The following is a 27,940-nucleotide window of genomic DNA, read 5'->3' as shown; positions in this document are numbered from 1 at the left end:
AATTACACAGGCCTTTTTACACTTTTAAAATGACACAAAAGGCCTTTTTACACTTTTAAAATGACACAAAAGGCCTTTTTACACATTTAAAATGACACAAAAGGCCTTTTTACACTTTTAAAATGACACAAAAAGCCTTTTTACACTTTTAAAATGACACAAAAGGCCTTTTTACACTTTTAAAATGACACAAAAGGCCTTTTTACACTTTTAAAATGACACAAAAAGCCTTTAAATTTTTAAAAAACCCGGAAATGGCCAACGTCAGCCACTTATCCCAGACCGCTCAGCGCGGCAGCCCCCAAGCGGAAGTGACGGCTTAAAGAGGGAACAGATCACGTGGGGGCGAATGCCGGCTTCCCATTGGCTCCACAAAACCCCGCCTCCCGGACGATCAAATAACAAAACCAAACAACACAATGAACTCAAATTTAACCGGCTGCGGACGGTCTTCTTCTTCATCTGCTTTCTTTCTGGTTACAGAGCCGCGGCCCTTCGTGCGATCTGGAGATGCCGCCTTCCGCGGGGGAGGGGGCAGAGGTCAGGGGGCGGTGCTCCCTGGAAACGGTTGTCAAGGCAAAGAAGAGCAAAAAGGAGGAAGAGAGCGAGAAAGGGTGAGATATAAACCCCACTGGACATTATATAATATCTATACACATTGTACAGAGAGAGAGAGTGAGAGATACACCCACTGGACATTATATACACATTATATAATATATACACATTGTACAGAGAGAGAGGGTGAGAGGTACACCCACTGGACATTATATACACATTATATAATATATATACACATTGTACAGAGAGAGAGGGTGAGAGATACACCCACTGGACATTATATACACATTATATAATATATATACACATTGTACAGAGAGAGAGAGTGAGAGATACACCCACTGGACATTATATACACATTATATAATATATATACACATTGCACAGAGAGAGGGTGAGAGATACACCCACTGGACATTATATACACATTATATTATAATATATATACACATTGTACAGAGAGAGAGGGCGAGAGATACACCCACTGGACATTATATACACACTATATAATATATATACACATTGTACAGAGAGAGGGTGAGATATAAACCCCACTGGACATTATATAATATATATACACATTGTACAGAGAGAGAGGGTGAGAGATACACCCACTGGACATTATATACACATTATATAATATATATACACATTGTACAGAGAGAGAGAGAGTGAGAGATACACCCACTGGACATTATATACACATATATATACACATTGTACAGAGAGAGAGGGTGAGAGATACACCCACTGGACATTATATACACATTATATAATATATATACACATTGTACAGTGAGAGAGGGTGAGAGATACACCCCACTGGACATTATATACACATTATATAATATATATACACATTGTACAGTGAGAGAGGGTGAGAGATACACCCACTGGACATTATATACACATTATATAATATATACACATTGTACAGAGAGAGAGGGTGAGAGATACACCCACTGGACATTATATACACATTATATAATATATATACACATTGTACAGTGAGAGAGGGTGAGAGATACACCCACTGGACATTATATACACATTATATAATATATACACATTGTACAGAGAGAGAGGGTGAGAGATACACCCACTGGACATTATATACACATTATATAATATATACACATTGTACAGAGAGAGAGGGTGAGAGATACACCCCACTGGACATTATATACACATTATATAATATATATACACATTGTACAGAGAGAGAGGGTGAGAGATACACCCACTGGACATTATATACACATTATATAATATATTTATGATTTTCCAAATGCCCTGCTACTGCTTCCTTAATGAGTCCTTTGGAAAATCATTATGCAGTCAAGCAGAGTCAGCATGGTTTTATGAAAGGGAAATCAGGTTTAACAAACTTGCTGGAGTTCTTTGAAGATGTAACGAGCAGGGTGGACAAAGGTGAACCAGTGGGTGTGGTGTATTTGGATTTCCAGAAGGCATTCGATAAGGTGCCACATAAAAGGTTTCTGCATAAGATAAGAGCTCACGGAATTGGAGGTAATATATTAGCATTGATAGAGAATTGGCTAACTAACAGAAAGCAGAGAGTCAGGATAAATGGGTCATTTTCTGGTTGGTAACTAGTGGGGTGCCACAGGGATCAGTGCTGGGGCCTCAACTATTTACAATCTACGTTAATGACTTGGATGAAGGGACCGTGTGTAATGTAGGCAAGTTTGCGGATGATACAAAGATGGGTGGGAAAGCAAGTTGTGCAGAGGACTCGAAGACCCTGCAAAGGGATATAGACAGGCTAAGTGAGTGGGCAGATATTTGGCAGATGGAGTATAATGTGGGAAAGTGCGAGGTTATCCACTTTGGCAGGAAAAATAAAGAAGCAAATTATTATTTAAATGGAGAGAGTTTACAAAATGCTAGAGTTCAGAGGGACCTGGGGGTCCTTGTGCATGAAACACAAAAAGTTAGCCTGCAGGTACAGCAAGTAATCAAAAAGGCAAATGGAATGTTGGCCTTTATTTCAAGGGGGTTGGAGTATAAAAGCAGGGAAGTCCTGCTACAACTGTACAGGGTGTTGGTGAGACCACACCTGGAGTACTGCGTACAGTTTTGGTCTCCTTATTTAAGGAAGGATATACTTGCATTGGAGGCAGTTCAGAGACGATTCACTCGGTTAATTCCAGAGATGAGGGGGTTGACTTATGAGGAAAGGTTGAGCAGGTTGGGCCTCTACTCATTGGAGTTTAGAAGAATGAGAGGTGATCTTATTGAAACATGTAAGATACTGAGGGGGCTCGACAAGGTAGATGCAGAGAGGATGTTTCCCCTCGTGGGGAAATCTAGAACTAGGGGCACAGTTTCAGAATAAAGGGTCGCCCTTTTAGAACTGAGATGAGGAGGAATTTCTTCTCTCAGAGGGTCGTAAATCTGTGGAATTCTCTGCCCCAGAGAGCCGTGGAGGCTGGGTCATTAAATACATTTAAGGTGGAGATAGACAGATTTTTGCAAGATAAGGGAGTGAAGGCTTATGGGGAGTGGGCGGGGAAGTGGCTTTGAGCCCAAGATCAGCCATGATCTTATTGAATGGCGGAGCAGGCTCGAGGGGCCAAGTGGCCTATTCCTGCTCCTATTTCTTATGTTATATACACAATGCACAGAGAGAGAGGGTGGCAAAAACAGGAAGGCAGATTATTATCTGACTGGCAATAGATTGGGAGAAGGGGAAGTGCAACGAGACCTGGGTGTCCTTGTGCACCAGTCGCTGAAGGTAAGCATGCAGGTGCAGCAGGCGGTTAAGAAGGGAAATGGTATGTTGGCCTTCATAGCGAGAGGATTCGAGTACAGGAGCAAGGATGTCTTGCTGCAGTTGTACAGGGCCTTGGTGAGACCACACCTTGAGTATTGTGTGCAGTTTTTGTCACCTTATCGGAGGAAGGATGTTCTTGCCATGGAGAGAGTGCAGCGAAGATTCACCAGACTGATACCTGGGATGGCAGGAATGACGTATGAGGGGAGATTGGGTCGATTGGGCTTATACTCGCTAGAGTTTCAAAAAATGAGAGGGGATCTCATTGAAACTTATAAAATTCTAACAGGACTAGACAAACTAGATGCAGGAAGGATGTTCCCGATGGCGGGGGAGTCCAGAACCAGGGGTCACCGTCTAAGGATAAGGGGTCAGCCATTTAGGACAGAGATGAGGAGGAATTTGTTCACCCAGAGAGTGGTGAACCTGTGGACCTCTCTACCACAGAAGGCAGTGGAGGCTAATTCATTAAATATATTCAAGAAGGAGTTAGATATATTTCTTAAGGCTAAAGGGATCAAGGGATATGGGGAGAAGGCAGGGACAGGGTACTGAGTTTGGATGATCAGCCATGATCTCATTGAATGGCGGAGCAGGCTCGAGGGGCCGAATGGCCGACTCCTGCTCCTATCTTGTATGTTTCTATGTGAGAGATACACCCCACTCTACATTATATACACAAAAGCACAATTCTGCGGATGTTGGAAATCTGAAATAAAAGCAGAAAATGCTGGGAATACTCGGCGGGTCAGGCAGCATCTGTAGAGAGAGAAACCGAGTTAACGTTTCAGGTCGATGACCCTTTGTCAGAACTGGAAAAAGTTGGAGATGTCACAGATATTTAAGCAGGTGTCGGGGCAGGGAGAGGGGGTAGGGAAGGTCTGTGATGGGGTGGAAGGCCGGAGAGATTAAAGACAAAAGGGATGATGGTGCAAGGCAGAAGGGAATGGTAATAGGACAAGTTAAGAAACAAAAGATGAGTCTAGAGGAGGTGTAAATGGGAATGGCAGAATCATCAACAGCGGCCATGTGGGGAAAAAAAGGGGCCGAGGTTATGGTCTGAAATTGTTGAACTCTTATGTTGAATCCAGAAGGCTGTAAAGTGCCTCATCGAAAGATGAGGTGCTGTTCCTCGAGCTTACGTTGGAACAGTGCAAGAGGCTGAGGATGGTGAGGTCTGAGTGGGAGTGGGGCGGAGAATTAAAGTGAGAGGCGACCGGAAGCTCGGGGTCACCCTTACAGACTGAACGGAGGTGCACCGCAAAGCGGTCACCCAATCTGCGTTTGGCCTCCCCAATGTAGAGGAGACCGCATCATGAGCAGCGAATACAGCATACTAGATTGCAAGAAGTACAAGTAAATCGCTGTTTCACCTGGAAGGGGTTTTTGGGGCCCGGGGAAGGGGGGAGGTAGAAGGGCAGGTGTTGCATCTCCTGCACTTGCACGGGAAGGTGCCGGGTGAAGGGGAAGGGGTGATAGAGGAATGGACCAGGGTGTCGCGGAGGGAGCGGTCCCTATGGAATGCTGAAAAGGGAGGGGAAGATGCGTTTGGTGGTGGGATCACGCTGGAGGTAGCGGAAATGGCGGAGGATGATCCGTTGAATGTGGAGGCTGGTGGGGTGAAAGGTGAGGACAAGGGGAACTCTATCGTGGTTCTGGGAGGGAGGGGCTGGGGTGAGAGCAGAAGTGCGGGAGATAGAACGGACACGGTCGAGGGCCGTGTCAACCATGGTAGAGGGGAATCCTCGGTTGAGGAAAAAGGAAGACGTATCGGAAGCACTGGTGTGGAAGGTGGCATCGTCAGAGCAGATGCAACAGACAGAGAAACCGGGAGAATGGAATAGAGTCCTTACAGGAAGCGGGTGGGAGTAAGTGTAGTCCAGGTAGCTGTGGGAGTCAGTGGGCTTGTAGTGAATGTTTGTGAATAGCCTATCCCCAGAGATGGAGACAGAGAGGGGAAGTACTGAGGGAGATCTGCACTGTCGGAGGGGCAGTACTAAGGGAGAGCTGCACTGTCGGAGGGGCAGTACTGAGGGAGTTGCTGCACTGTCGGAGGGGTAGTACTGAGGGAGCGCTGCACTGTCGGAGGGGCAATACTGAGGGAGCGCTGCACTGAATTTACACTTCTCCTCCCCTTCCCCTACACTCTTTCCCCAGGTGGTCCTTGCTGAGTTGGGGGGACAATGACGGAGGAGCAGAAAGATGACCAGCCGGTCACCAAGTTCGAACTGGAGAAGGAGACGGAGCTGCGCTTCGAAGTGGAGGCCAACGAGACGGTGCAGCTGGAGCTGCTGTCTGGCATGGCCGAGATCTTCGCCACTGAGCTGACCCGCAACAAGCGCTTCATCTTCGAGGGCGGTTCCAAGGTGGCGGTCTTCACCTGGCACGGCTGCGCGGTGCAACTGCGGGGCCGGACGGAGGTGGCCTACGTCTCGCGGGAGACCCCCATGCTGCTCTACCTCAACTGCCACGCGGCCCTGGAGCAGATGCGGCAGCAGGCGGAGCGCGAGGACGAGCGGGGGCCCCGGGTGATGGTGGTGGGCCCCACCGACGTGGGCAAGACCACCGTCTGCCGGCTGCTGCTGAACTACGGCGTGCGGCTGGGCCGGCGCCCCACCTTCGTGGAGCTGGACGTGGGCCAGGGCTCCATCTCCATCCCCGGCACCATGGGGGCGCTCTACATCGAGAGGCCGGCCGACGTGGAGGAGGGCTTCTCCGTCCAGGCTCCGCTCATCTACCACTTTGGCTCCACCACCCCTGGCACCAACATCAAGCTCTACAATAAGGTAAGCCCCTGACAGCACTGGCATTCAACCTTCTCTGCTCCAAGGAGAACAACCCCAGCTTCTCCAGTCTCTCCACATAACTGAAGTCCCTCATCCCTGGTACCATTCTGACCAATCTCCCCTTAACCTTCTCTGCTCTAAGGAGAACAATCCCAGCTTCTCCAGTTTCTCCACATAACTGATGTCCCTCATCACTGGTCCCATTCTGGTCAATCTCCCCTTGGAGCAGAGAAGGTTAAGGGGAGATTGACCAAAATGGTACCAGGGATGAGGGACTTCAGTTATGTGGAGAGACTGGAGAAGCTGGGGTTGTTCTCCTTAGAGCAGAGAAGGTTAAGGGGAGATTTAATCGCGGCATTCAACATCATGAGGGGTTTTGACAGAGTAAATAAGGAGAAGCTGTTTCCACTGGCAGGAGGGTCGGTAACCAGGGGTCGCAGATTTAAGATAACTGGCAAAAGAACCAGAGGGGGAAGATGAGAATTTTTTTTTAACGCAGCGAGTTATTACAATCCAGAATGCGTTGCCTGAAGGGGTGACGGGAGCAGATTCAATAATAACTTTCAAGAAAGGGATTAGATAAATACTTGAAATTCTCTGTTATGCACTGTAGGATTCTATAAAGGATGTGTTGTGACATAAATAGCCTGATTGTTCCTCTGTTTTAAAGCTGAAGTTTAATTCCGCCAGGTTCAGTCGCTAATAGGATCTGCCAGAGCTTGTGGTGCTTACTCGGAAGGCCGTGTCTGTGTGTAACAGAGTAGAGCGAGGGAGGGAGGGAGGGAGAGAGTGAGATTGGGCAGGGTCGGGCAGGGTCAGGTCGGGTTGGGTTGCTGGGGGTTTTGTTGCCCCGGCTTGTGCCTCGCGAGATAGCCTTGATTCGTACACCGTATTACAAAGTAGTTACAGCACCGAACCGGGCCTCGGAGCCAGAATGGTGCCAGAACTGAGAGGTTATTATACCTATAAGGAAAGATTGAACAGGCTTGGGGCCCTTTTCTCTAGAAAAAGAGAAGGCTCGACCTCTTTAAAATTATGAAAGTGTTCGATAGGGTAGACGTAGAGAAGATGTTTCCGCTTGCGGGCAAGACCAGAATGAGGGGGTCATAAATATAAGAGTCACTAATAAATCCAATCGGGAATTCAGGAGAAACTTCTTTACCCAGAGGGCGGTGAGAATGTGGAACTCGCTCCCACAGGGAGGGGTTGAAGCATTTATAGAGTTATACAGCACAGAAAGAGGCCCTTCGGCCCATCGTGTCCGCGCCGGCCATCAAGCCCTGTCCATTCTAATCCCATTTTCCAGCACTTGGTCCGTAGCCTTGTATGCTATGGCATTTCAAGTGCTCATCTAAATGCTTCTTGAATGTTGTGAGGGTTCCTGCCTCGACCACCCTTTCAGGCAGTGAGTTCCAGATTCCAACCACCCTCTGGGTGAAAAAGTTTTCCCTCAAATCCCCTCTAAACCTCCTGCCCCTTACCTTGAAACTATGCCCCCTGGTTATTGACCCCTCTACTAAGGGGAAAGTCCCTTTCTATCTACCCTATCTATGCCCCTCATAATTTTGTACACTTCAATCAGGTCCCCCCTCAGCCTTCTCTGCTCTAAGGAAAACAACCCCAGCCTGTCCAGTCTCTCTTCATAGCTGAAGCGCTCCAGCCCAGGTAACATCCTGGGGAATCTCCTCTGCACCCTCTGCAATGCAATCACATCCTTCCTATAGTGTGGCGACCAGAACTGCACACAGTATTACAGCTGTGGCCTTACCAGCGTTTTGTACAGCTCCATCATAACCTCCCTGCTCTTATATTCTAGGCCTCGGCTATATTAAGTAGAAGATAGATAAACACATGAGGATGAAAGGAATAGAGGACTAGAATACAAGGGGGTAGAAGTTATGCTGTAGCGATACAAAGCCCTGGTTAGACCACACCTGGAGCACTGTGAGCAGTTCTGGGCACCACACCTTAGGAAGGATATATTGGCCTTGGAGGGAGTGCAGCGTAAGTTTACCAGAAAGATAACCCGGACTCCAAGGGTTAAGTTACGAGGAGAGATTACACAAACTAGGTTTCTGTTCCCTGGAATTTAGAAGGTTAGAAGGTGATTTGATCGAAGTGTTCAAGATATTAAGGGGAACTGATAGGGTAGAGAGAGAGAGAAACTATTTCCGCTGGTTGGGGAGTCTAGGACTAGGGGGCAGAGTCTACAAATTAGAGCCAGACCTTTCAGGAGTGAAATTAGGAAACACTTCTACACACAAAGGGTGGGAGAAGTTTGGAACTCTCTTCCGCAAACGGCAGTTGATGCTGGGTCAATTAATTTTAAATCTGAGATTGATAGATTTCTGTTAACCAGAGGTATTAAGGGACATGGGGGGGGGGGGGGGTGAAGATTCACCAGACTGATACCTGGGATGGCAGGAATGACGTATGAGGAGAGATTGGGTCGATTAGGCTTATATTCACTGGACTTTAGAAGAATGAGAGGGGATCTCATTGAAACTTATAAAATTCTGACAGGACTGGACAGACTAGATGCAGGAAGGATGTTCCCGATGGTCGGGGAGTCCAGAACCAGGGGTCACAGTCTAAGGATAAGGGGTAAGCCATTTAGGACAGAGATGAGGAGGAATTTCTTCACCCAGAGAGTGGTGAACCTGTGGAATTCTCTACCACAGAAGGCAGTTGAGGCCAATTCATTAAATATATTCAAGAAGGAGTTAGATATATTTCTTAAGGCTAAAGGGATCAAGGGATATGGGGAGAAAGCAGACAGGGTACTGAATTTGGATGATCAGCCATGATCTCATTAAATGGCGGAGCAGGCTCGAGGGGCCGAATGACCTACTCCTGCTCCTACCTTCGATGTTTCTGAAGGCGGGTACATGGAGTTCGGTCCGACATCAGCCATGATCTCATTGAATGGCATAAACCAGTTGGACCATTTGGGCCGAATGGCATGTTTCTGTGCTGTAAATACGATGTAAGAATCATGTCTGTCTGGCAGTGACGAGGGGAAAGATATATTTTCAAATGGGTTGTGAATCACCCAGCAACCTCGCCCTGCCCGAACTCACTCACTCTCTCTCTCGGAAATCTCCCTTTCCCATCTCTCAAATCCCAGCCAACCACTGCACAATTATCCTGGATTAATTCCTCGGCAGTTTAGTTCGTGGTATAGAATATAAGAGCAGGGGGTTTATGCTTGAACTGCATAAAACACTAGTTAGGCCGCAGCTGGAGTACTGCGTGCAGTTCTGGTCACCACATTACAGGAAAGATGTGATTGCACTAGAGAGGGTACAGAGGAGATTTACAAGGATGTTGCCAGGAGTAGAGAAGTTTAGCTACGAGGAAAGACGATAGGCTGGGTCTGTTTTCCTTGGAACGGAGGAGGCTGAGGGGCACTTCATTGAGGTGTATAACATTATGAAGGGTCTAGATAGAGTGGATAGAAAGGACATATTTCCCTTAGCAGAGAGGTCAGTAACCAGGGGGCACAGATTTAAAGTAATTGGTAGCCGGCCTAGAGGGTAGTTGAGGAGAACTATTTCACCCAGAGGGTGGTGGGGTCTGGAACTCGCTGCCTGAAAGGGTGGGAGAGGCAGGAACCCTCAGCACATTTACTTGGATATGCACTTGAAGCGCCTTCAGAGCTTCGGATCAAGAGATGGAAAGTGGGATTGAAACTTATAAAATTCTGACAGGACTAGACAGACTAGATGCAGGAAGGATGTTCCCGATGGCGGGGGAGTCCAGAACCAGGGGTCACAGTCTAAGGATAAGGGGTAAGCCATTTAGGACAGAGATGAGGAGGAATTTCTTCACCCAGAGAGTGGTGAACCTGTGGAATTCTCTACCACACAAGGCGGTGGAGGCCAATTCATTAAATATATTCAAGAAGGAGTTAGATATATTTCTTAAGGCTAAAGGGATCAAGGGATATGGGGAGAAAGCAGGGACAGGGTACTGAATTTGGATGATCAGCCATGATCTCATTGAATGGCGGAGCAGGCTCGAGGGGCCGAATGGCCTACTCCTGCTCCTATCTTCGATGTTTCTATTAGGCTGGAGAGCTCTTTTTCGACCGGCACAGACACGATGGGCCGAACGGCCTCCTTCTATGACGTAAATGTCTATGATTCTTTGATCATTGTTGAAGATGGTGATCGAAGGTTGGGATTCGGTGAACGGACGTTATATTGGGTTTAGGGTGGCGGTTGGAGTGTTGGGCGAGTGCAGGGGTTGGGTTGGATTGAGAGTAGGGCCCAGGTATCTGAAGGCTCGGCTGCCAATGGATAAAGGGCACTCGGAGGCAGGCAGGGTTGGGTGGAGCGTTAGTCTTCATAGAGTCATAGAGTTATACAGCACTGAAAGAGGCCCTTCGGCCCATCGTGTCCACGCCGGCCATCAAGCCCTGTCGTTTCTAATCCCATTTTACAGCACTTGGTCCGTTGGCGTTTCAAGTGCTCATCTAAATGCTTCTTGAATGTTGAGGGTTCCTGCCTCTACCACCCTTTCAGGCAGTGAGTTCCAGATTCCAACCACCCTCTGGGTGAAAAAGCTTTTCCTCAAATCCCCTCCAAACCTCCTGCCCTTTACCTTGGAAACTATGCCCCCTGGTTATTGACCCCTCTACTAAGGGGAAAAGTTCCTTTCTATCTACCCTATCTATGCCCCCCATAATTTTGTACACCTCAATCAGGTCCCCCCTCAGCCTTCTCTGCTCCAAGGAAAACAACCCCAGCCTGCCCAGTCTCTCTTCATAGCTGAAGCGCTCCAGCCCAGGTAACATCCTGGTGAATCTTCTCTGCACCCTCTCCAATGCAATCACATCCTTCCTATAGTGTGGCGACCAGAACTGCACACAGTATTCCAGCTGTGGCCTTACCAGCATTTTGTACAGCTCCATCATAACCTCCCTGCTCTTGCCTTCATTAGCCGAGGCATAGAATATAAGTATCCCATATGCCTTCTTAACCACCTTATCTACCTGTCCTGCTGCCTTCAGGGATCTATGTACATGCACACCAAGGTCCCTCTGATCCTCTGTCCTTCCTAGGGTCCTACCATTCATTGTGTATTCCCTTGCCTTGTTAGTCCTCCCAAAATGCATCACCTCACACTTTTCAGGGTTAAATTCCATTTGCCACTGTTCTGCCCATCTGACCAACCCGTCTATATCATCCTGTAGCCTGAGGCTTCCCTCCTCGCTGTTTATCACTCCACCAATTTTCGTGTCATCTGCGAACTTACTGATCATACCTCCTACATTCATATCTAAATCATTAATGTACACTACAAACAGCAAAGGGCCCAGCACCGATCCCTGCGGTACACCACTGGACACAGGCTTCCAGTCACAAAAACAACCTTCGACCATCACCCTCTGCCTCCTGCCACTAAGCCAATTTTGGATCCAATGTGTCAAATTGCCCTGGATCCCATGGGCTCTTACCTTCTTGACCAGTCTCCCATGTGGGACTTTGTCAAAAGCCTTACTGAAGTCCATGTAGACTACATCAACTGCGCTACCCTCATCCACACACCTAGTCACCCCCTCGAAAAATTCAATCAAATTGGTCAGACATGATCTCCCCCTGACAAAGCCATGCTGATTATCCCTGATTAATCCTTGCCTCTCCAAGTGGAGACTAATTCTGTCCCTCAGAATTTTTTCCAATAATTTCCCTGCCACTGATGTTGGGCTCACTGGCCTGTAATTCCCTGGTTTATCCCTACTACCCTTCTTGAATAATGGTGCTATGTTACAGGAACAAGGATGTCTTGCTGCAGTTGTACAGGGCCTTGGTGAGACCACATCTTGAGTATTGTGTGCAGTTTTGGTCGCCTTATCTGAGGAAGGATTTTCTTGCCATGGAAGGAGTGCAGCGAAGATTCACCAGGCTGATACCTGGGATGGCAGGAATGACGTATGAGGGGAGATTGGGTCGATTGGGCTTGTACTTGCTGGAGTTTAGAAGAATGAGAGGGGATCTCATCGAAACTTACAAAATTCTAACAGGACTAGACAGACTAGATGCAGGAAGGATGTTCCCGATGGTCGGGGAGTCCAGAACCAGGGGTCACAGTCTAAGGATAAGGGTTATGCCATTTAGGACAGAGATGAGGAGGAATTTCTTCACCCAGAGAGTGGTGAACCTGTGGAATTCTCTACCGCAGAAGGCAGTTGAGGCCAATTCATTAAATATATTCAAGAAGGAGTTGGATATATTTCTTAAGGCTAAAGGGATCAAGGGATATGGGGAGAAGGCAGGGACAGGGTACTGAATTTGGATGATCAGCCATGATCTCATTGAATGGTGGAGCAGGCTCCTGCTCCTATCTTCTATGTTTCTGTTAGCTGTCCCCCAGTCCTCTGACACCTTCCCTGTGGCCAGAGAGGTTCTGAAAATATGTGTCAGAACGGGTGGCAGCGCCTTGTAAATGAGGACAGGGTGGGCTGGGGTCGGGGCACCGGGAGGGCCCGGGGTGGGGGTGGGGTCTGGCGAGCGAACGGGTCTTGGGAATCCCAGAGGAGAATGTGGATGTTGGGCATGAGGGACCTTGGACAGCGGGAGGTGGCAGAGGTCAAGGGTCGAGTGGGACAGGGCCTCCCGTTGCGTGCTAGCTTCTACTCCAAGGTTACAGCCACCCCGTGCTATCCGCGCGTAACATCTAACAGAGATAAGCCGTTCAGCAATTGTAATGTTGGCTCTCAGCCAATTTCCCTTCTGTCACAATCGCCCGTTGAATGTTTCAACCAGCTGGCTGACGCATAGGTAAGATTGCCCGGCTCAACCCTCTGACTGCAACCGAGTATAGGAACAGGAGGAGGCCGTTCAGCCCCTCGAGCCTGTTCCGCCATTCAATGAGATCATGGCTGGTCTGTATTCTAACTCCATCCACCCACCTCGGCTCCCTATCCCTTGTCTAGCAAAAATCAGATCTAAAATTAACAATTGACCCAACATCAACTGTCGATTGTGGAAGAGAGTTCCAAACTTCTCCCACCCTTCGTGTGTCGAAGTGTTTCCTAACTTCACTCCTGAACGGTCTGGCTCTAATTGTTAGACTCGGCCCCCTAGTCCGAGACTCCCCAACCAGTGGAAAGAGTTTCTCTCTCTCCGCCCTATCCGTTCCCCTTAATATCCTGAAAGCTTCGATTAGATCACCACTTAACCTTCTAAATTCCAGGGAATGCAACCTTAGTGTGTGCTCCTCATAACTTAACCCTTGAAGTCTGGGTATCATTCTGGTAAATCTACGCTGCCCTCCCTCCAAGGCCAATATATCCTTCCCTAGGTGTGGTGCCCAGAACTACTCACAGTGCTCCAGGTGTGGTTTAAGCAGAGCTTTGTATAGGGTTTGCCTGTTCATCTATCCTGCAGGCTTTATAAGAACATAAGAAATAGGAGCAGGAGTAGGCCAATCGGCCCCTCGAGCCTGCTCCGCCATTCAATAAGATCATGGCTGATCTGATCCTAACCGCCAATCCACTATCACAGAACCATCTCCTGAATCTAACAGAATTAGACACACGAAATAGGAGCAGGATCAGGCTACACGGCCCCTGGGCCCGCTCCGCTACCCACAGGGCCATGACCGATCCGAACCTAGACTCATGTCCAAATTCCTGCCCGCTCCCCGTAACCCTTAATTCCCTTTACTTCTAGGAAACTGTCTATTTCTGTTTTAAATTTATGTAATGATGTAGCTTCTACAGCTTTTTGGGGCAGCATATTCCATGGACCTACCATCCTCTGAGTGAAGTAGTTCCTCCTCATCTCAGTTTTGAAAGAGCAGCCCCTTATTCTAAGACTATGCCCCCTAGTTCTAGTTTCACCCATCATCGGGAACATCCTCCCCGCATCCACCCGATCCAACCCCTTCACAATCTTATATGTTTCAATAAGATCGCCTCTCATTCTTCTGAACTCCAATGAGTAGAGTCCCAATCTACTCAACCTCTCCTCATATGTCCATCCCCTCATCCCCGGGATTAACCGAGTGAACCTTCTTTGTACTGACTCGAGAGCAAGTATGTCTTTTCTTAAGTATGGACGCCAAAACTGTACACAGTATTCCAGGTGCGGTCTCACCAATACCTTGTACAACTGAAGCAATACCTCCCTATTTTTATATTCTATCCCCCTAGCAATGAAAGCCAACATTCCATTGGCCGCCTTAATCACTTGCTGCACCTGCATACTAACCTTTTGAGTTTCGTGCATCAGGACCCCCAGATCCCTTTGTACTTCAGTACTTTCCAGTTTCTTGCCATTAAGATAATAACTTGCTCTACGATTTTTCCTGCCAAAGTGCATAACCTCACACTTTCCAGTATTGTATTCCATCTGCCAAATCTCTGCCCACTTACTTAGCCTGTCGATGTCCCCTTGCAGGTTTTTTATGTCCTCCTCACTCACTACTTTCCCTCCCATCTTAGTACCATCTGCAAACTTTGATATGTTACACTCTGTCCCCTCCTCCAAATCGTTAATATAGATTGTAAAGAGTTGGGGACCCAGCACTGACCCCTGCGGAACACCACTAGTTACTGATTGCCAGTCTGAGAATGAACCATTTATCCCAACTCTCTGCCTTCTGTTAGATAGCCAATCCTCTATCCATGTAGGAGGGGCTGTACTGAGGGAGTGCTGCACTGTAGGAGGGGCAGAATTGAACGAACTCTGCACTGTTAGAGGGGCAGTACTGAGCGAGCGCTGCACTGTCATCGGGGCAGTACTGAGGGACTGCTGCACTGTTGGAGGGGCTGTACTGAGGGAGCGCTGCGCTGTCGGAGGGGCAGTACTGAGGGAGCGCTGCGTTGTCGGAGGGGCAGTACTGAGGGAGCGCTGCATTGTTGGAGGGGCAGTACTGAGTGTGCGCCGCACTGTCGGAGGGGCAGTACTGAGTACAAGGGTAAAGAAGTCTTGCTGGCGTTACACAGGGCTTTGGTGAGACCACACCTGGAGTACTGCGCACAGCTCTGGTCTCCTTACCTAAGGAAGGATATACTTGCCATAGAGGGAGTGCAACGAAGGTTCACCAGACTGATTGCTGGGATGACAGGGCTGTCCTATGAGGGGAGATCAAAGAAACATAGAAGATAGGAGCAGGAGTAGGCCATTCGGCCCCTCGAGCCTGCTCCGCCATTCAATGCGATCATGGCTGATCATCCAAATTCAGTACCCTGTCCCTGCTTTCTCCCCATATCCCTTGATCGCTTTAGCCTTAAGAAATATATCTAACTCCTTCTTGAATATATTTAATGAATTGGCCTCAACTGTCTTCTGCGGTAGAGAATTCCACAAGTTCACCACTCTCTGGGTGAAGAAATTCCTCCTCATCTCAGTCCTAAATGGCTTACCACTTTATCCTTATACTGTGACCCCTGGTTCTGGACTCCCCGACCATTGGGAACAGCCTTCCTGCATCTAGTCTGTCTAGTCCTGTTAGAATTTTATAAGTTTCAATGAGATCCCCTCTCATTCTTCTAAACTCTAGCGAATATAAGCCTAATCGACCCAATCTCTCCTCATACGTCATTCCTGCCATCCCAGGTATCAGCCTGGTGAATCTTCGCTGCATTCCCTCCATGGCAAGAACATCCTTACTCAGATAAGGTGACCAAAACTGCACACAATCCTCAAGGTGTGGTCTCACCAAGGCCCTGTACAACTGCAGCAAGACATCCTTGTTCCTGCACTCGAATCCTCTCGCTATGATCGAGTAGAATGGACCTATACTCTCCAGAGTTTAGAAGAATGAGAGGTGATCTCATTGATTGAAACGTATCAAGTTCTTAGCGGGCTTGACCGGTTAGATGCTGAGAGGCTGTTTCCCCCTGGCTGGAGAGTCTAGAACTAGGGGGTCCACAGTCTCCGGATAAGGGGTTGGCCATACAGGACTGAGATGAGCAGAAATTTCTTCACACAGAGGGCGGTGAATCTTTGCAATTCTCCACCCCAGAGGGCTGTGGATGCTCAGTTGAGAATATTTAAGACAGATCGATAGATTTTTGGGCAGTAAGTGAATCGAGGGATATGGGGGATAGGGCGGGAAAGTGGAGTTGAGGTAGAAGATCAGCCATGATCTTATTGAGCAGGCTTGAAGGGCCGTGTGTGGCCTCCTCCTGTTCCTATTTCTTGCGTTCTTAAGTTCTTATCCCAGCTTCTCTTAAGTCTCTCCACATAACTGAAGACCCTCATCCCTGGAACCATTCTGGTCAATCTCCCCTTAACCTTCTCTGCTCTAAGGAGAACAACCCCATCTGCTCCAGTCTCACGTAACTGAAGTCCCTCATCCCCTGGTACCATTCTGGTCTCGGTAGCCTCCTCCAGCCCTACAAGCTCCAGGATCTCTGCGCACCTCCAATATTGGCTTCTTGCGCATCCCCGATTTTAATCGCTTCCCCCATTGGCAGCCGTGCCTGCAGCTGCCTGGGGTCCTAAGCTCTGGAATTCCCCTTCAAGACGCTCCTTAAAACCAATCTCTTTGACCAAGCTTTTGGTCACCTGTCCTAATATCTCCTTATGTGGCTCGGTGACTGTGACAAAAGTAAACTATCCCTCCTCGTCCTTCTTGACTCGTCTGCAGCCTTTGACACGGTTGACCACGCCGTCCTCCTCCAACGCCTCTCCACCATCGTCCATAAGAACATAAGAAATAGGAGCAGGAGTAGGCCATTTGGCCCTTCGAGCCTGCTCCGCCATTCAATGAGATCATGGCTGATCTTCTGCCTCAACTCCATTCACCGGCCCTATCGCCATATCCCTTGATGCCTTTACTAGTCAGAAATCTATCGACTTCTGTTTTGAATATACCCAATGACTGAGCCTCCACAGCTCTCTGGCGTAGAGAATTCCAAAGATTCACCGCCCTCTGTGTGAAGAAATTTCTTCTCATCTCCGTCCTGAATGGCCGACCCTTTATCCTGAGGCTGTGGCCCCTGGTTCTAGACTCCCCAGCCAAGGGAAACATTCTCCCAGCATCCATCCTATCAAGCCCTGTAATAATTTTGTATGCTTCAATGAGATCCCCTCTCATTCTTCTGAATTCAAGAGAATACAGGCCTAGTTTACTCAATCTCTTCTCATACGACAGTCCCACCATCCCAGGAATCAATCTCGTGAACCTTCGTTGCACTCACTCTATGGCAAGTATATCCTTCCTTAGGTAAGGAGACCAAAACTGTACACAGTACTCCAGGTGTGGTCTCACCAAGGCCCTATATAATTGGAGTAAGACTTCTTTACTCCTGTACTCAAATCCTCTTGTAATGAAGGCCAGCATACCATTTGCCTTCCTAATGGCTTGCTACACCTGCACACTCACTTTCAGTGACTCATGCACAAGGACACCCAGGTAGGTCCCTTTGAGCATCTGCACTCCCCAATCTTTCACCATTTTGGAAATACTCTGCCTTTCTGTTTTTTCTACCAAAGTGGATAACTTCACATTTATCCACATTAAATTCCATCTGCCATGTTCTCGCCCACTCACTGAGCCTGTCGAGATCCCCTTGAAGCCTCTTCGCATCCTCTTCGCAACTGACACTGCCACCTAGCTTTGTGTCATCAGCAAATTTGGAAATGTTCCATTTAGTCCCCTCATCCAAATCATTGATACAGATTGTGAATAGCTGGGGCCCAAGCACCAATCCTTGCGGTACACCACTAGTCACAGCCTGCCATCCTGAAAAAGACTTGTTTATCCCTACTCTTTGTTTTCTGTCTGTTAACCAATTCTCAATCCATGCTAATATATTACCCCCAATTCCATGTGCCCTAATTTTGTTCACCAACCTCTTGTGTGGGACCTTATCGAAGGCCTTCTGGAAATCCAGATACACCACATCTACCTGTTCCCCTTTGTCCACTCCACTAGTTACATCCTCAAAGAACTTCAATAGGTTTGTTAAACAGGATTTCCCTTTCATAAATCCATGTTGACTCTGCCCAATCTTACTATTAGTTTCTAAGTGCCTAGTTATTGCATCCAGCTGGGTGGGACTACACTCGCCTGGTTCCATTCTTATCTATCTAACCGTAACCAGAGAATCACCTGCAACGGCTTCTCTTCCCACTCCCGCATCGTTACCTCTGGTGTTCCCCCCAAGGGTCTATCCTTGGCTCCCTCCTATTTTTCATCTACATGCTGCCCCTTGGCGACATCATCCGAAAACACAGCGTCAGTTTCCACATGTACGCTGACGACACCCAGCTCTACCTCACTACCTCTTCTCCCGACCCCTCCACGGTCTCTAAATTGTCAGACTGCTTGTCCGACATCTAGTTCTGGATGACCAAAATGTTCTCCAATTAAATATTGGGAAGACCGAAGCCATTGTTTTCAGTCCCCGCCACAAACTCCGTTCCCGAGCCACCGACTCCATCCCTCTCCCTAACATCTGTCTGAGGCTGAACCACACTGTTCGCAACCTTGGTCTCATATTTGACCCTGAAATGAGCTTCCGACCACATATCTGCAACATAACTAAGACCGCCTACTTCCACCTCTGTAACATCGTCCGTCTCCGCCCTTGCCTCAGCTCATCCGCTGCTGAAACCCTCATCCATCCCTTTGTTACCTCCAGACTCGACTATTCCAACGCACTCCTGGCTGGCCTCCCACATTCCACCCTACGTAAACTTGAGGTCATCCAAAACTTGGCTGCCCGTGTCCTAACTCGCACCAAGTCCCGTTCGCCCATCACCCCTGTGCTCGCTGACCTACATTGGCTCCCGGTTAAGCAGCGCCTTGATTTCAAAATTCTCATCCTTGTTTTCAAATCCCTCCATGGCCCTCGCCCCTCCCTATCTCAGTAATCTCCTTCAGCCCCACAACCCCCGAGATATCTGCGCTCCTCTAATTCTGCCCTATTGAGCATCCCTGATTAGAATCGCTCCACCTTTGGCGGCCCGGACCCTAAGCTCTGGAATTCCCTGCCTAAACCTCTCCGCCTCGCTACCTCCCTTTCCTCCGTTAAGACGCTCCTTAAAACCTACCTCTTTGACCAAGCTTTTGGTCACCTGCCCTAATATCTCCTTATGTGGCTCGGTGTCAAATTCTGTTTGATAATCGCTTCTGTGAAGCGCCTTGGGACGTTTTAAAGGCACCACAGAAATACAAGTTGTTGTTGGCCAACCTCGCCCTGGTCCACTCCTCAATCACCCCCAACAGCCCTTCCCCTTCGCCCGGCACCTTCCCGTGCAAGCACAGGAGATGCAACACCTGCCCTTTTACCTCCTCCCTTCCCACTGTCCAGGGCCCCAAACACCCCTTCCAGGTGAAACAGCGATTTACTTGTACTTCTTGCAATCTAGTATACTGTATTCGCTGCTCACGATGCGGTCTCCTCTACACTGGGGAGACCAAACGCAGATTGGGTGACCGCTTTGCGGAAACACCTCCGTTCAGTCCGTAAGGGTGACCCCGAGCTTCCGGTCGCCTGTCACTTTAATTCACCGCCCCATTCCCACTCTGATCTCTCTGTCCTCGGCCTCTTGTATTGTTCCAATGAAGCTCGAGGAACAGCACCTCATCTTTCGATTGGGCACTTTACAGCCCTCTGGACTCAACATTGAGTTCAACAATTTCAGACAATAACCCCTGCCCCCATTTTTCATGCTGTATGATTTTGCCATTTCTATTTGCAACATTTTATCTTTCCTGCCTCTTACAAAAGCACAGATTGTTCCTTCAATTCCCCCCCCCCCCCCCGCCATCCCTGTCTCTGCACCTGTTTAATATCTGTTACATCTCCAGCTTTTTCCAGTTCTGATGAAGGGTCCCAGACCTACATAGAAGATAGGAGCAGGAGTCGGCCATTCGGCCCCTCGGGCCTGCTCCGCCATTTAATGAGATCATGGCTGATCATCCAAACTCAGTACCCAGTCCCTGCTTTCTCCCCATATCCCTTGATCCCTTTACATAAGAACATAAGAAGTAGGAGCAGGAGTAGGCCATACGGCCCCTCGGGCCTGCTCCGCCATTCAATAGGATCATGGCTCATCCGAACCTAGACTCACGTCCACTTCCCTGCCCGCTCCCCGTAACCCCTAATTCCCTTATCAGCTAGGAAACTGTCTATCTCCGTTTTAAATTTATTTAATGTCGCAGCTTCCACAGCTCTCTGGGGTAGCAAATTCCATAGATTTACTACCCTCTGAGTGAAGAAGTTTCTCCTCATCTCAGTTTTGAAACGGCAGCCTCTTATTCAAAGATTATGCCCCCTAGTTCTAGTCTCACCCATCAGTGGAAACATCCTCACCGCATCCACCCGATCAAGCCCCCTCACAATCTTATATGTTTTGATAAGATCGCCTCTCATTCGTCTGAATTCCATTGAATAGAGGCTCAACCTTTCCTCATAAGTCAACCCCCTCATCTCTGGAATCAACTGAGCGAACCTTCTCTGAACTGCCTCGAGAGCAAGTCTATCTTTTCTTAAATATGGAAACCAAAACTGCACGCAGTATTCCAGGTGTGGCCTCACCAGTACCCTGTATAACTGAAGCAAGACTTCCCTGCTTTTATACTCCATCCCCCTTGCAATAAAAGCCAAGATTCCATTGGCCTTCCTGATCACCTGCTGTACTTGCATACTAACCTGTGTTTCATGCACCAGGACCCCCAGATCCCTTTGTACTGTAGCACTTTGCAGTTTCTCTCCATTTAGATAATAACTTGCTCTTTGATTTTTTTCTGCCAAAGTGCATAACCTCACACTTTCCAACATTATATTCCATCTGCCAAATTTCTGCCCACTCACTTAGCCTGTATGTCCTTTTGCAGGTTTTTTATGTCCTCCTCGCTCACTGCTTTCCCTCCCATCTTTGTATCGTCGGCAAACTTGGATATGTTGCACTTGGTCCCCTCCTCCAAATCGTTAATATGGATTGTAAAGAGTTGGGGTCCCAGCACTGACCCCTGCGGAACACCACTAGTTACTGATTGCCAACCTGAGAATGAACCATTTATCCCAACTCTCTGTTTTCTGTTAGATAGCCAATCTTCCACCCATGCCAGTATATTACCCCCAATCCTGTGATTTTTTTTTTTAATCCTGTGCAGTAATCTTTTGTGTGGCACCTTGTCAAATGCCTTTTGGAAGTCCAAATACACCACATCCACTGGTTCCCCTTTATCCACCCTGTTTGTTACGTCCTCAAAGAATTTGAGCAAATTTGTCAAACATGACTTCCCCTTCATAAAACCATGCCGACTCTGTCCGATTAAATTATGCTTATCCAAATGTCCTGTTACTGCTTCCTTAATAATGGACTCCAACATTTTACCAACCACAGATGTTAGGCTAACTGGTCTATAGTTTCCAGCCTTTTGTCTACCTCCCTTTTTAAATAAGGGCGTTACATTAGCAGTTTTCCAATCTGCTGGGACCTTTCCTGAATCCAGGGAGTTTTGGAAAATTACCACCAATGCATCCACAATCCCTGCCGCTACTTCTCTCAAGACCCTAGGATATAAGCCATCAGGTCCAGGGGATTTATCCGCCTTAAGTCCCATTATTTTACCGAGTACCACCTCCTTAGTGATTTTAATCGTGTTTAGCTCCTCCCCCCCCCCCCCCCCCCCCCCCCATAGCCCCCTGTTTGTCCAGTGTTGGGATATTTTTAGTGTCCTCTACTGTAAAGACTGATACAAAATATTTGTTCAGCGTTTTTGCCATCTCCATGTTCCCCACTACTAATTTCCCGGTCTCGTCCTCTAAGGGACCAACATTCACTTTAGCCACCCTTTTTCTTTTTATATAACTGTAGAAACTCTTGCTATCTATTTTTATATAGCCTTAAGAAATATATCTAACTCCTTCTAGAATATATTTAATGAATTGGCCTCAACTGCCTTGTGTGGTAGAGAATTCCACAGGTTCACCACTCTCTGGGTGAAGAAATTGCTCCTCATTTCTGTCCTAAATGGCTTACCCCTTATCCTTAGACTGTGACCCCGGGTTCTGGACTCCCCCGCCATTGGGAACAGCCTTCCTGCATCTAGTCTGTCTAGTCCTGTTAGAATTTTATAAGTTTCAATGAGATCCCCTCTCATTCTTCTAAACTCTAGCGAATATAAGCCCAATCGACCCAATCTCTCCTCATACGTCATTCCTGCCATCCCAGCTATCAGTCTGGTGAATCTTCGCTGCACTCCCTCCATGGCAAGAACATCCTTCCTCAGATAAGGCGACCAAAACTGCACACAATACTTGAGATGTGGTCTCACCAAGGCCCTGTACAACTGCAGCAAGACATCCTTGTTCCTGTACTCGAATCCTCTCGCTATGAAGGCCAACATACCATTTGCCTTCTTAACCGCCTGCTGCACCTGCATGCTTACCTTCAGCGACTGGTGCACAAGGACACCCAGGTCTTGTTGCACTTCCCCTTCTCCCAATCTAGTGCCATTCAGATAATCTGCCTTCCTGTTTTTGCCACCCAAAGTGGATAACCTCGCATTTACCCACATTAAACTGCATCTCCCATGCATCTGCCCAATCGCACAACCTGTCCAAATCATACTGGAGTTTCTCAGCATCCTCCTCACAGCACACACGCCCACCCAGCTTTGTGTCGTCTGCAAACTTGGAGATATTGCATCTAGTTCCCTCGTCTAGATCATTTATATATATATTGTGAATTCCCCTTTAACCTTTCCTTCGCTCCCCTTTCTTGCCATGGAAGGATGTTCTTGCCATGGAAGGAGTTCAGCGGAGATTCACCAGGCTGATACCTGCGATGGCAGGAATGACGTATGAGGAGAGATTGGGTCGATTGGGCTTGTACTCGCTGGAGTTTAGAAGAATGAGAGGGGATCTCATTGAAACTTATAAAATTCTAACAGGACTAGACAGACTAGATGCAGGAAGGATGTTCCCGATGGCAGGCGAGTCCAGAACCAGGGGTCACAGTCTAAGGATAAAGGGTAAGCCATTTAGGACAGAGATGAGGAGGAATTTCTTCACCCAGAGAGTGGTGAACCTGTGGAATTCTCCACCACAGAAGGCAGTAGAGGCCAATTCATTAAATATATTCAAGAAGGAGTTGGATATATTTCTTAAAGCTAAGGGGATCAAGGGATATGGGGAGAAGGCAGGGACAGGGTACTGAATTTGGATGATCAGCCATGATCGCATTAAATGGCGGAGCAGGCTCGAGGGGCCGAATGGCCGACTCCTGCTCCTATTTTCAATGTTTCCCTTTTCTCAGATCCTCTTTTTCTTGCCCTTTTCTCAGATCACCTCCCGCCTGGCCGAGGTCTTCAACCAGCGCTGCGAGGTGAACCGGCGGGCGGCCGCCAGTGGCTGCGTCATCAACACGTGCGGCTGGGTCAAAGGCTCGGGCTACCAGGCGCTGGTCCATGCGGCCTCCGCCTTCGAGGTGGACGCGGCCATCGTGCTGGACCAGGAGCGGCTGTACAACGAGCTGAAGCGCGACCTGCCCCACTTTGTCAAGACCGCCTTGCTGCCCAAGTCGGGCGGGGCGGTGGAGCGCTCCAAGGACTTCCGCAGGGAAAGCCGGGACGAGAAGATCCGGGAGTACTTCTACGGCTTCCGGGGTGGCTTCTTCCCCCACGCCTTTGACGTGCGCTTCAGCGACGTGAAGATCTTCAAGGTGGGCGCCCCCACCATCCCCGACTCCTGCCTGCCCCTGGGCATGTCGCAGGAGGACAACCAGCTCAAGCTGGTGCCCGTGCTGCCGGGCCGGGACCTGGTGCATCACCTGCTGAGCGTCAGCACGGCCGAGGGGCCCGAAGAGAACCTGATCGAGACCAGCGTGGCCGGTTTCATTGTGGTGACCAACGTCGACGTGGAGCGGCAGGTCTTCACCGTCCTCTCGCCCGCCCCCCGGCCCCTCCCCAAGGGCATCCTGCTGATCATGGACATCCGTTTCATGGACCTCAAGTAGGGGAGGGGGGGTGGGGGGGCGGGGAGGGGGGGGCGGGGCGGGGGGGGGCGGGGGGAGATCAGGAGTGGGCGGAAACTGGGGCCTCTTTCGCCAAGAGCCCGCTGCTCGTCGCAGACCTCAAGCAGGAGGACGAAGGGAGGGGGGAGATCGGGAGGAGATTGAGGCTCCCCTCCCCAAGACGGTCCTCCTCATCACAGACACCGGCTTCATGGATGGGGGGGTGAGTGTGAAACTATGGAGGACAGGGGCTGAAACTGGGGTTCGAGGCTAGGTGTCCCACGGGAAATGTTTTAATCTGAATTTGAACCACTTGCTGAATGTTATAAAAGAATTGTACACACACTGCCTGGTGTCTCTCAGTCCCCTCTCTCTCTCTCAGGGAGATATCTCTACACTGCCTGGTGTCTCTCAGTCCCCTCTTCCTCAGGGAGATACTGTACACTGACTGGTGTCTCTCAGTCCCCTCTCTCTCAGGGAGATATCTCTACACTGACTGGTGTCTCTCAGTCCCCTCTCTCTCAGGGAGATATCTCTACACTGACTTGTGTCTCTCAGACCCCTCTCAGGGAGATACTGTACATTGCCTTGGGTCTCTCAGTCACCTTCTCTCTCTCGAGGAGCTATCTGTACAGTTTGCTACCCAATAGGACAGCGTTTAGTATACCTGGATACACTGACAAGTACGTAAAGATGCCCGCTGTTTATAGGAGAGTTGAGTGTGTTCACACTGTGATTCCTAGAGCTTCTCCAAGTAAACTAGGCAGACATGACTGATCCAGACCTGTACATGACTGACAGGCTGTCTATCGAGCCTCTCTATTGAAGGGAAGCGGGGAACCGCCGGTCCTCCCCAGTCTAACTCTGTTTTTATTGAAAGCTTTACTTGCCTGCGGTTTGTACTCCACTTTATCCTGTTAAGCAATAAATCCCTTACCTGTTTTAAAAAGAATTAGTGTTCTTGGTGCTCTCTTTTCAAACTCCATTCGTATCATCAGTACTGCCCCTTCGACAGTGCGGCGCTCCCTCAGTACTGCCCCTCCGACAGTGCAGCGCTCCCTCAGTACTGCCCCTCCGACAGTGCGGCGCTCCCTCAGTACTGCCCCTCCGACAGTGCGGCGCTCCCTCAGTACTGCCCCTCCGACAGTGCGGCGCTCCCTCAGTACTGCCCCTCCGACAGTGCGGCGCTCCCTCAGTACTGCCCCTCCGACAGTGCAGCGCTCCCTCAGTACTGCCCCTCCGACAGTGCAGCGCTCCCTCAGTACTGCCCCTCCGACAGTGCAGAGCTCCCTCAGTACTGCCCCTCCGACAGTGCAGCGCTCCCTCAGTACTGCCCCTCCGACAGTGCAGAGCTCCCTCAGTACTGCCCCTCCGACAGTGCAGCGCTCATTCAGTACTGCCCCTCCGACAGTGCAGCACTCCCTCAGTACTGCCCCTCTGACAGTGCAGCGCTCCCTCAGTACTGATCTTCCGACAGTGCAGCGCTCCCTCAGTACTGACCCTCCGACAGTGCAGCGCTCCCTCAGTACTGATCCTCTGACAGTGCGGCACTCCCTCAGTACTGGCCCTCCGACAGTGCGGCACTCCCTCAGTACTGGCCCTCCGACAGTGCGGCACTGCCCTGTCAGCCTAGATTTTGTACTCGAGTCACTGCAGTGGGACTAGAATCCACAACATTCTGAATCGGAGGCGAGAGCTTTACCCACTGAGCCACTGCTGACCAGAGCGAAGGAGGCCCAGAAGGCAGGGGGTCCCCCAGTACCCACTGTGCCTGACAAGTTCTCTCGGTGATCTTCCCAACTTGCTATGCTCTTAATGCATCACTGCAACAGCAATCTGCTTTTAAAGAGGGAGTCTCTCCGTCAGGGACCCTGTTGAAAGAGGGAGTCTCTCCGTCAGGGACCCTGTTGAAAGAGGGAGTCTCTCCGTCAGGGACCCTGTTTAAAGAGAGTGGCCTAGAAATTCGGTTGGTTGCGCCAGCGATTAGCGCCTAAATAGCCTGAGATTTGGGGCGTTACCCAATTTTCGGATGTGCGCAGTGATCCTTGCACACCCTACCATATTGAGTAGCCTGTTAGCGCCGGCGCAGCCAGATAATGACATCATTTCATTGTGCAACGCCTTTTTGGCGCCCCATACCGGAAATTCAGTGGTGCCCCCCTCCGTTCCGCCTGGCGCTATTAGTGACAGTTGGATGGAACGTTACCCGGTCCTTATCGGACTCGGGAGGCGCTCTTTAAAGGGGACAGCACCAGTATGAAACCGGCAGCCATTTGGCCTGGCCATACTGCTCGCTGCTGGAGAGAGTTGCAGACCTTCAGTTACACAGACTTGTTCTTATTGAGCCAGAGGAGCCTTGTGACCTTCAGCCCTGTCCAGAACAGTTGGATCCAGAAAGCTGACTGTGTCTTACTCGTCGGCCAGAATAATGGGAGCTGCTTTGGAGGGGAACGTCATCCTGGCTGAACAACTGGCAAGGGCACAGAGACGGAGGGAGAGAGGGCCGGGATTGGCCAGAAGGAGGAGGGGCAATGGAGGTTGCCCAATCCGACGATACGCTGCCAGGGTTTTCAGGCAGCAGGCCTCGTACCATGTCGGAGGAGCAGTGTCTGCGAAGGCTCAGATTTGGTAAGGGTGTTGTCACTGAGCTGTGCCACCTGCTTGCTGGGGAGCTGCGGATACGGTGCAGGACCTCTCTGTCGGTGGCCGTGAAAGTCACTGTTGCGCTCAACTTTTACGCCAGCGGATCGTTACAGCCAGCAGCTGGGGACATTTCTAATATCCCTCAATTTGCGGTGCATTTCTGCAGCCGGCAAGTGACAGCTGCCCTCTACAAAAGGAGGCGCGAATTAATCACCTTCCCTGTGACCCTGGAGAAGCAGAGGGAGCGCGCACAGGGCTTCGCAGCTATTGCAGACTTCCCCGTGGTGTAGGGGGCCATTGATTGCACACACGTGGCTTTGCGGGCGCCATTTCAGAATCCGGAGGAGTTCCGTAACCGAAAGGGCTTCCACTCCCTTAATGTGCAGCTGGTCTGTGATCACCGGCAGATGATCATGGCGGTGAACGCACAATTCCCTGGCAGCAGCCATGACGCGTTCATCCAGCGGCAGACCTCAGTAGCTGACCTTTTTGAGGCCCCGGCTCACCCACGAGGCTGGCTTCTGGGCGACAAGGGCTATCCTCTCTGCCCATGGCTCATGACCCCGCTCTGTTTGCCCAGCACCCAGGCAGAAGAACATTACAACAACAGCCATCAGGCCACCAGGAACATTGTGGAGCACACAATTGGTGTGCTGAAGCAGCGTTTCCGTTGTCTAGGCCATTCGGGGGGCGCCCTACAGTACTCGTCGGAGCATGTGGCGCGCATCGTCGTTGTCTGCTGCATACTCCACAACCTGGCCATTTGACGCACCCAGCCAATGCCAGCCGACCCTCAAGGTCCAGCAGAGCAGGCGGACGAGGAGGAGGAGGAGGAGGAGCAGGCGGACGAGGAGGAGGAGGAGGAGCATGCGGGCGAGGAGGATCAGGAGGAGGAGGGGGAAGATGGGAGGGCTCCAGAAACTGGAAGGGCCGTTCGTCAGAGGCTTATAAGGACTCGGTTCTAGGCCCCTCGGACGGAATGGTGGCTGTGATTCGAGCAGCGCCCTCCGGTTCGCTGTAAGCCTATGAAGGCCTCGATGATTGTAAATAGTGTACAGCTCGATTGTAAATAAAAAGTTTTCTTTATTTTCAAACAAGTGCTTCCTTCCAGCATAACAATGTAATGGTAACAGAAATCATAACTAACAAACTAACAGATAACTGTCTGGCAACCCGGCGAAACTAACCAAACCATAACAAACAAACACAGCAGGTGTGGACGG

At 49.5% G+C, this 27,940-nt stretch overlaps 1 protein-coding gene across 1 annotated transcript; it reads left to right on the top strand.

The window, feature by feature from the left end:
- Positions 1–397: 397 nt before the first annotated feature.
- On the top strand, positions 398–24,094 carry clp1 (cleavage factor polyribonucleotide kinase subunit 1). The gene is made up of 3 exons (XM_085975854.1): positions 398–614; positions 5,516–6,144; positions 23,406–24,094. Exons 2-3 carry the CDS (start codon positions 5,542–5,544, stop codon positions 24,075–24,077), a joined length of 1,275 nt encoding a protein of 424 aa, XP_085831980.1. The 5' UTR covers positions 398–614; positions 5,516–5,541; the 3' UTR covers positions 24,078–24,094.
- The last annotated feature ends 3,846 nt before the right edge of the window (positions 24,095–27,940 follow it).

This window comes from Somniosus microcephalus, unplaced genomic scaffold, assembly GCF_052327205.1.
Source record: "Somniosus microcephalus isolate GS21.2 unplaced genomic scaffold, FLI_Smic_1.0 unresolved_chr2, whole genome shotgun sequence".
Lineage (NCBI taxonomy): Eukaryota > Metazoa > Chordata > Chondrichthyes > Squaliformes > Somniosidae > Somniosus > Somniosus microcephalus.
Note: the sequence above shows the minus strand (reverse complement) of the source record. Positions and strands in the feature narration are given on the sequence as shown.

Excerpts from the sequence above, each read along its gene's own strand:
- clp1 (XM_085975854.1), top strand. The coding sequence starts at position 5,542 with ATGACGGAGGAGCAGAAAGATGACCAGCCGGTCACCAAGTTCGAACTG. Across the intron at positions 6,145-23,405 it reads ACATCAAGCTCTACAATAAG|ATCACCTCCCGCCTGGCCGA; the intron begins GTAAGCCCCTGA and ends CCCTTTTCTCAG.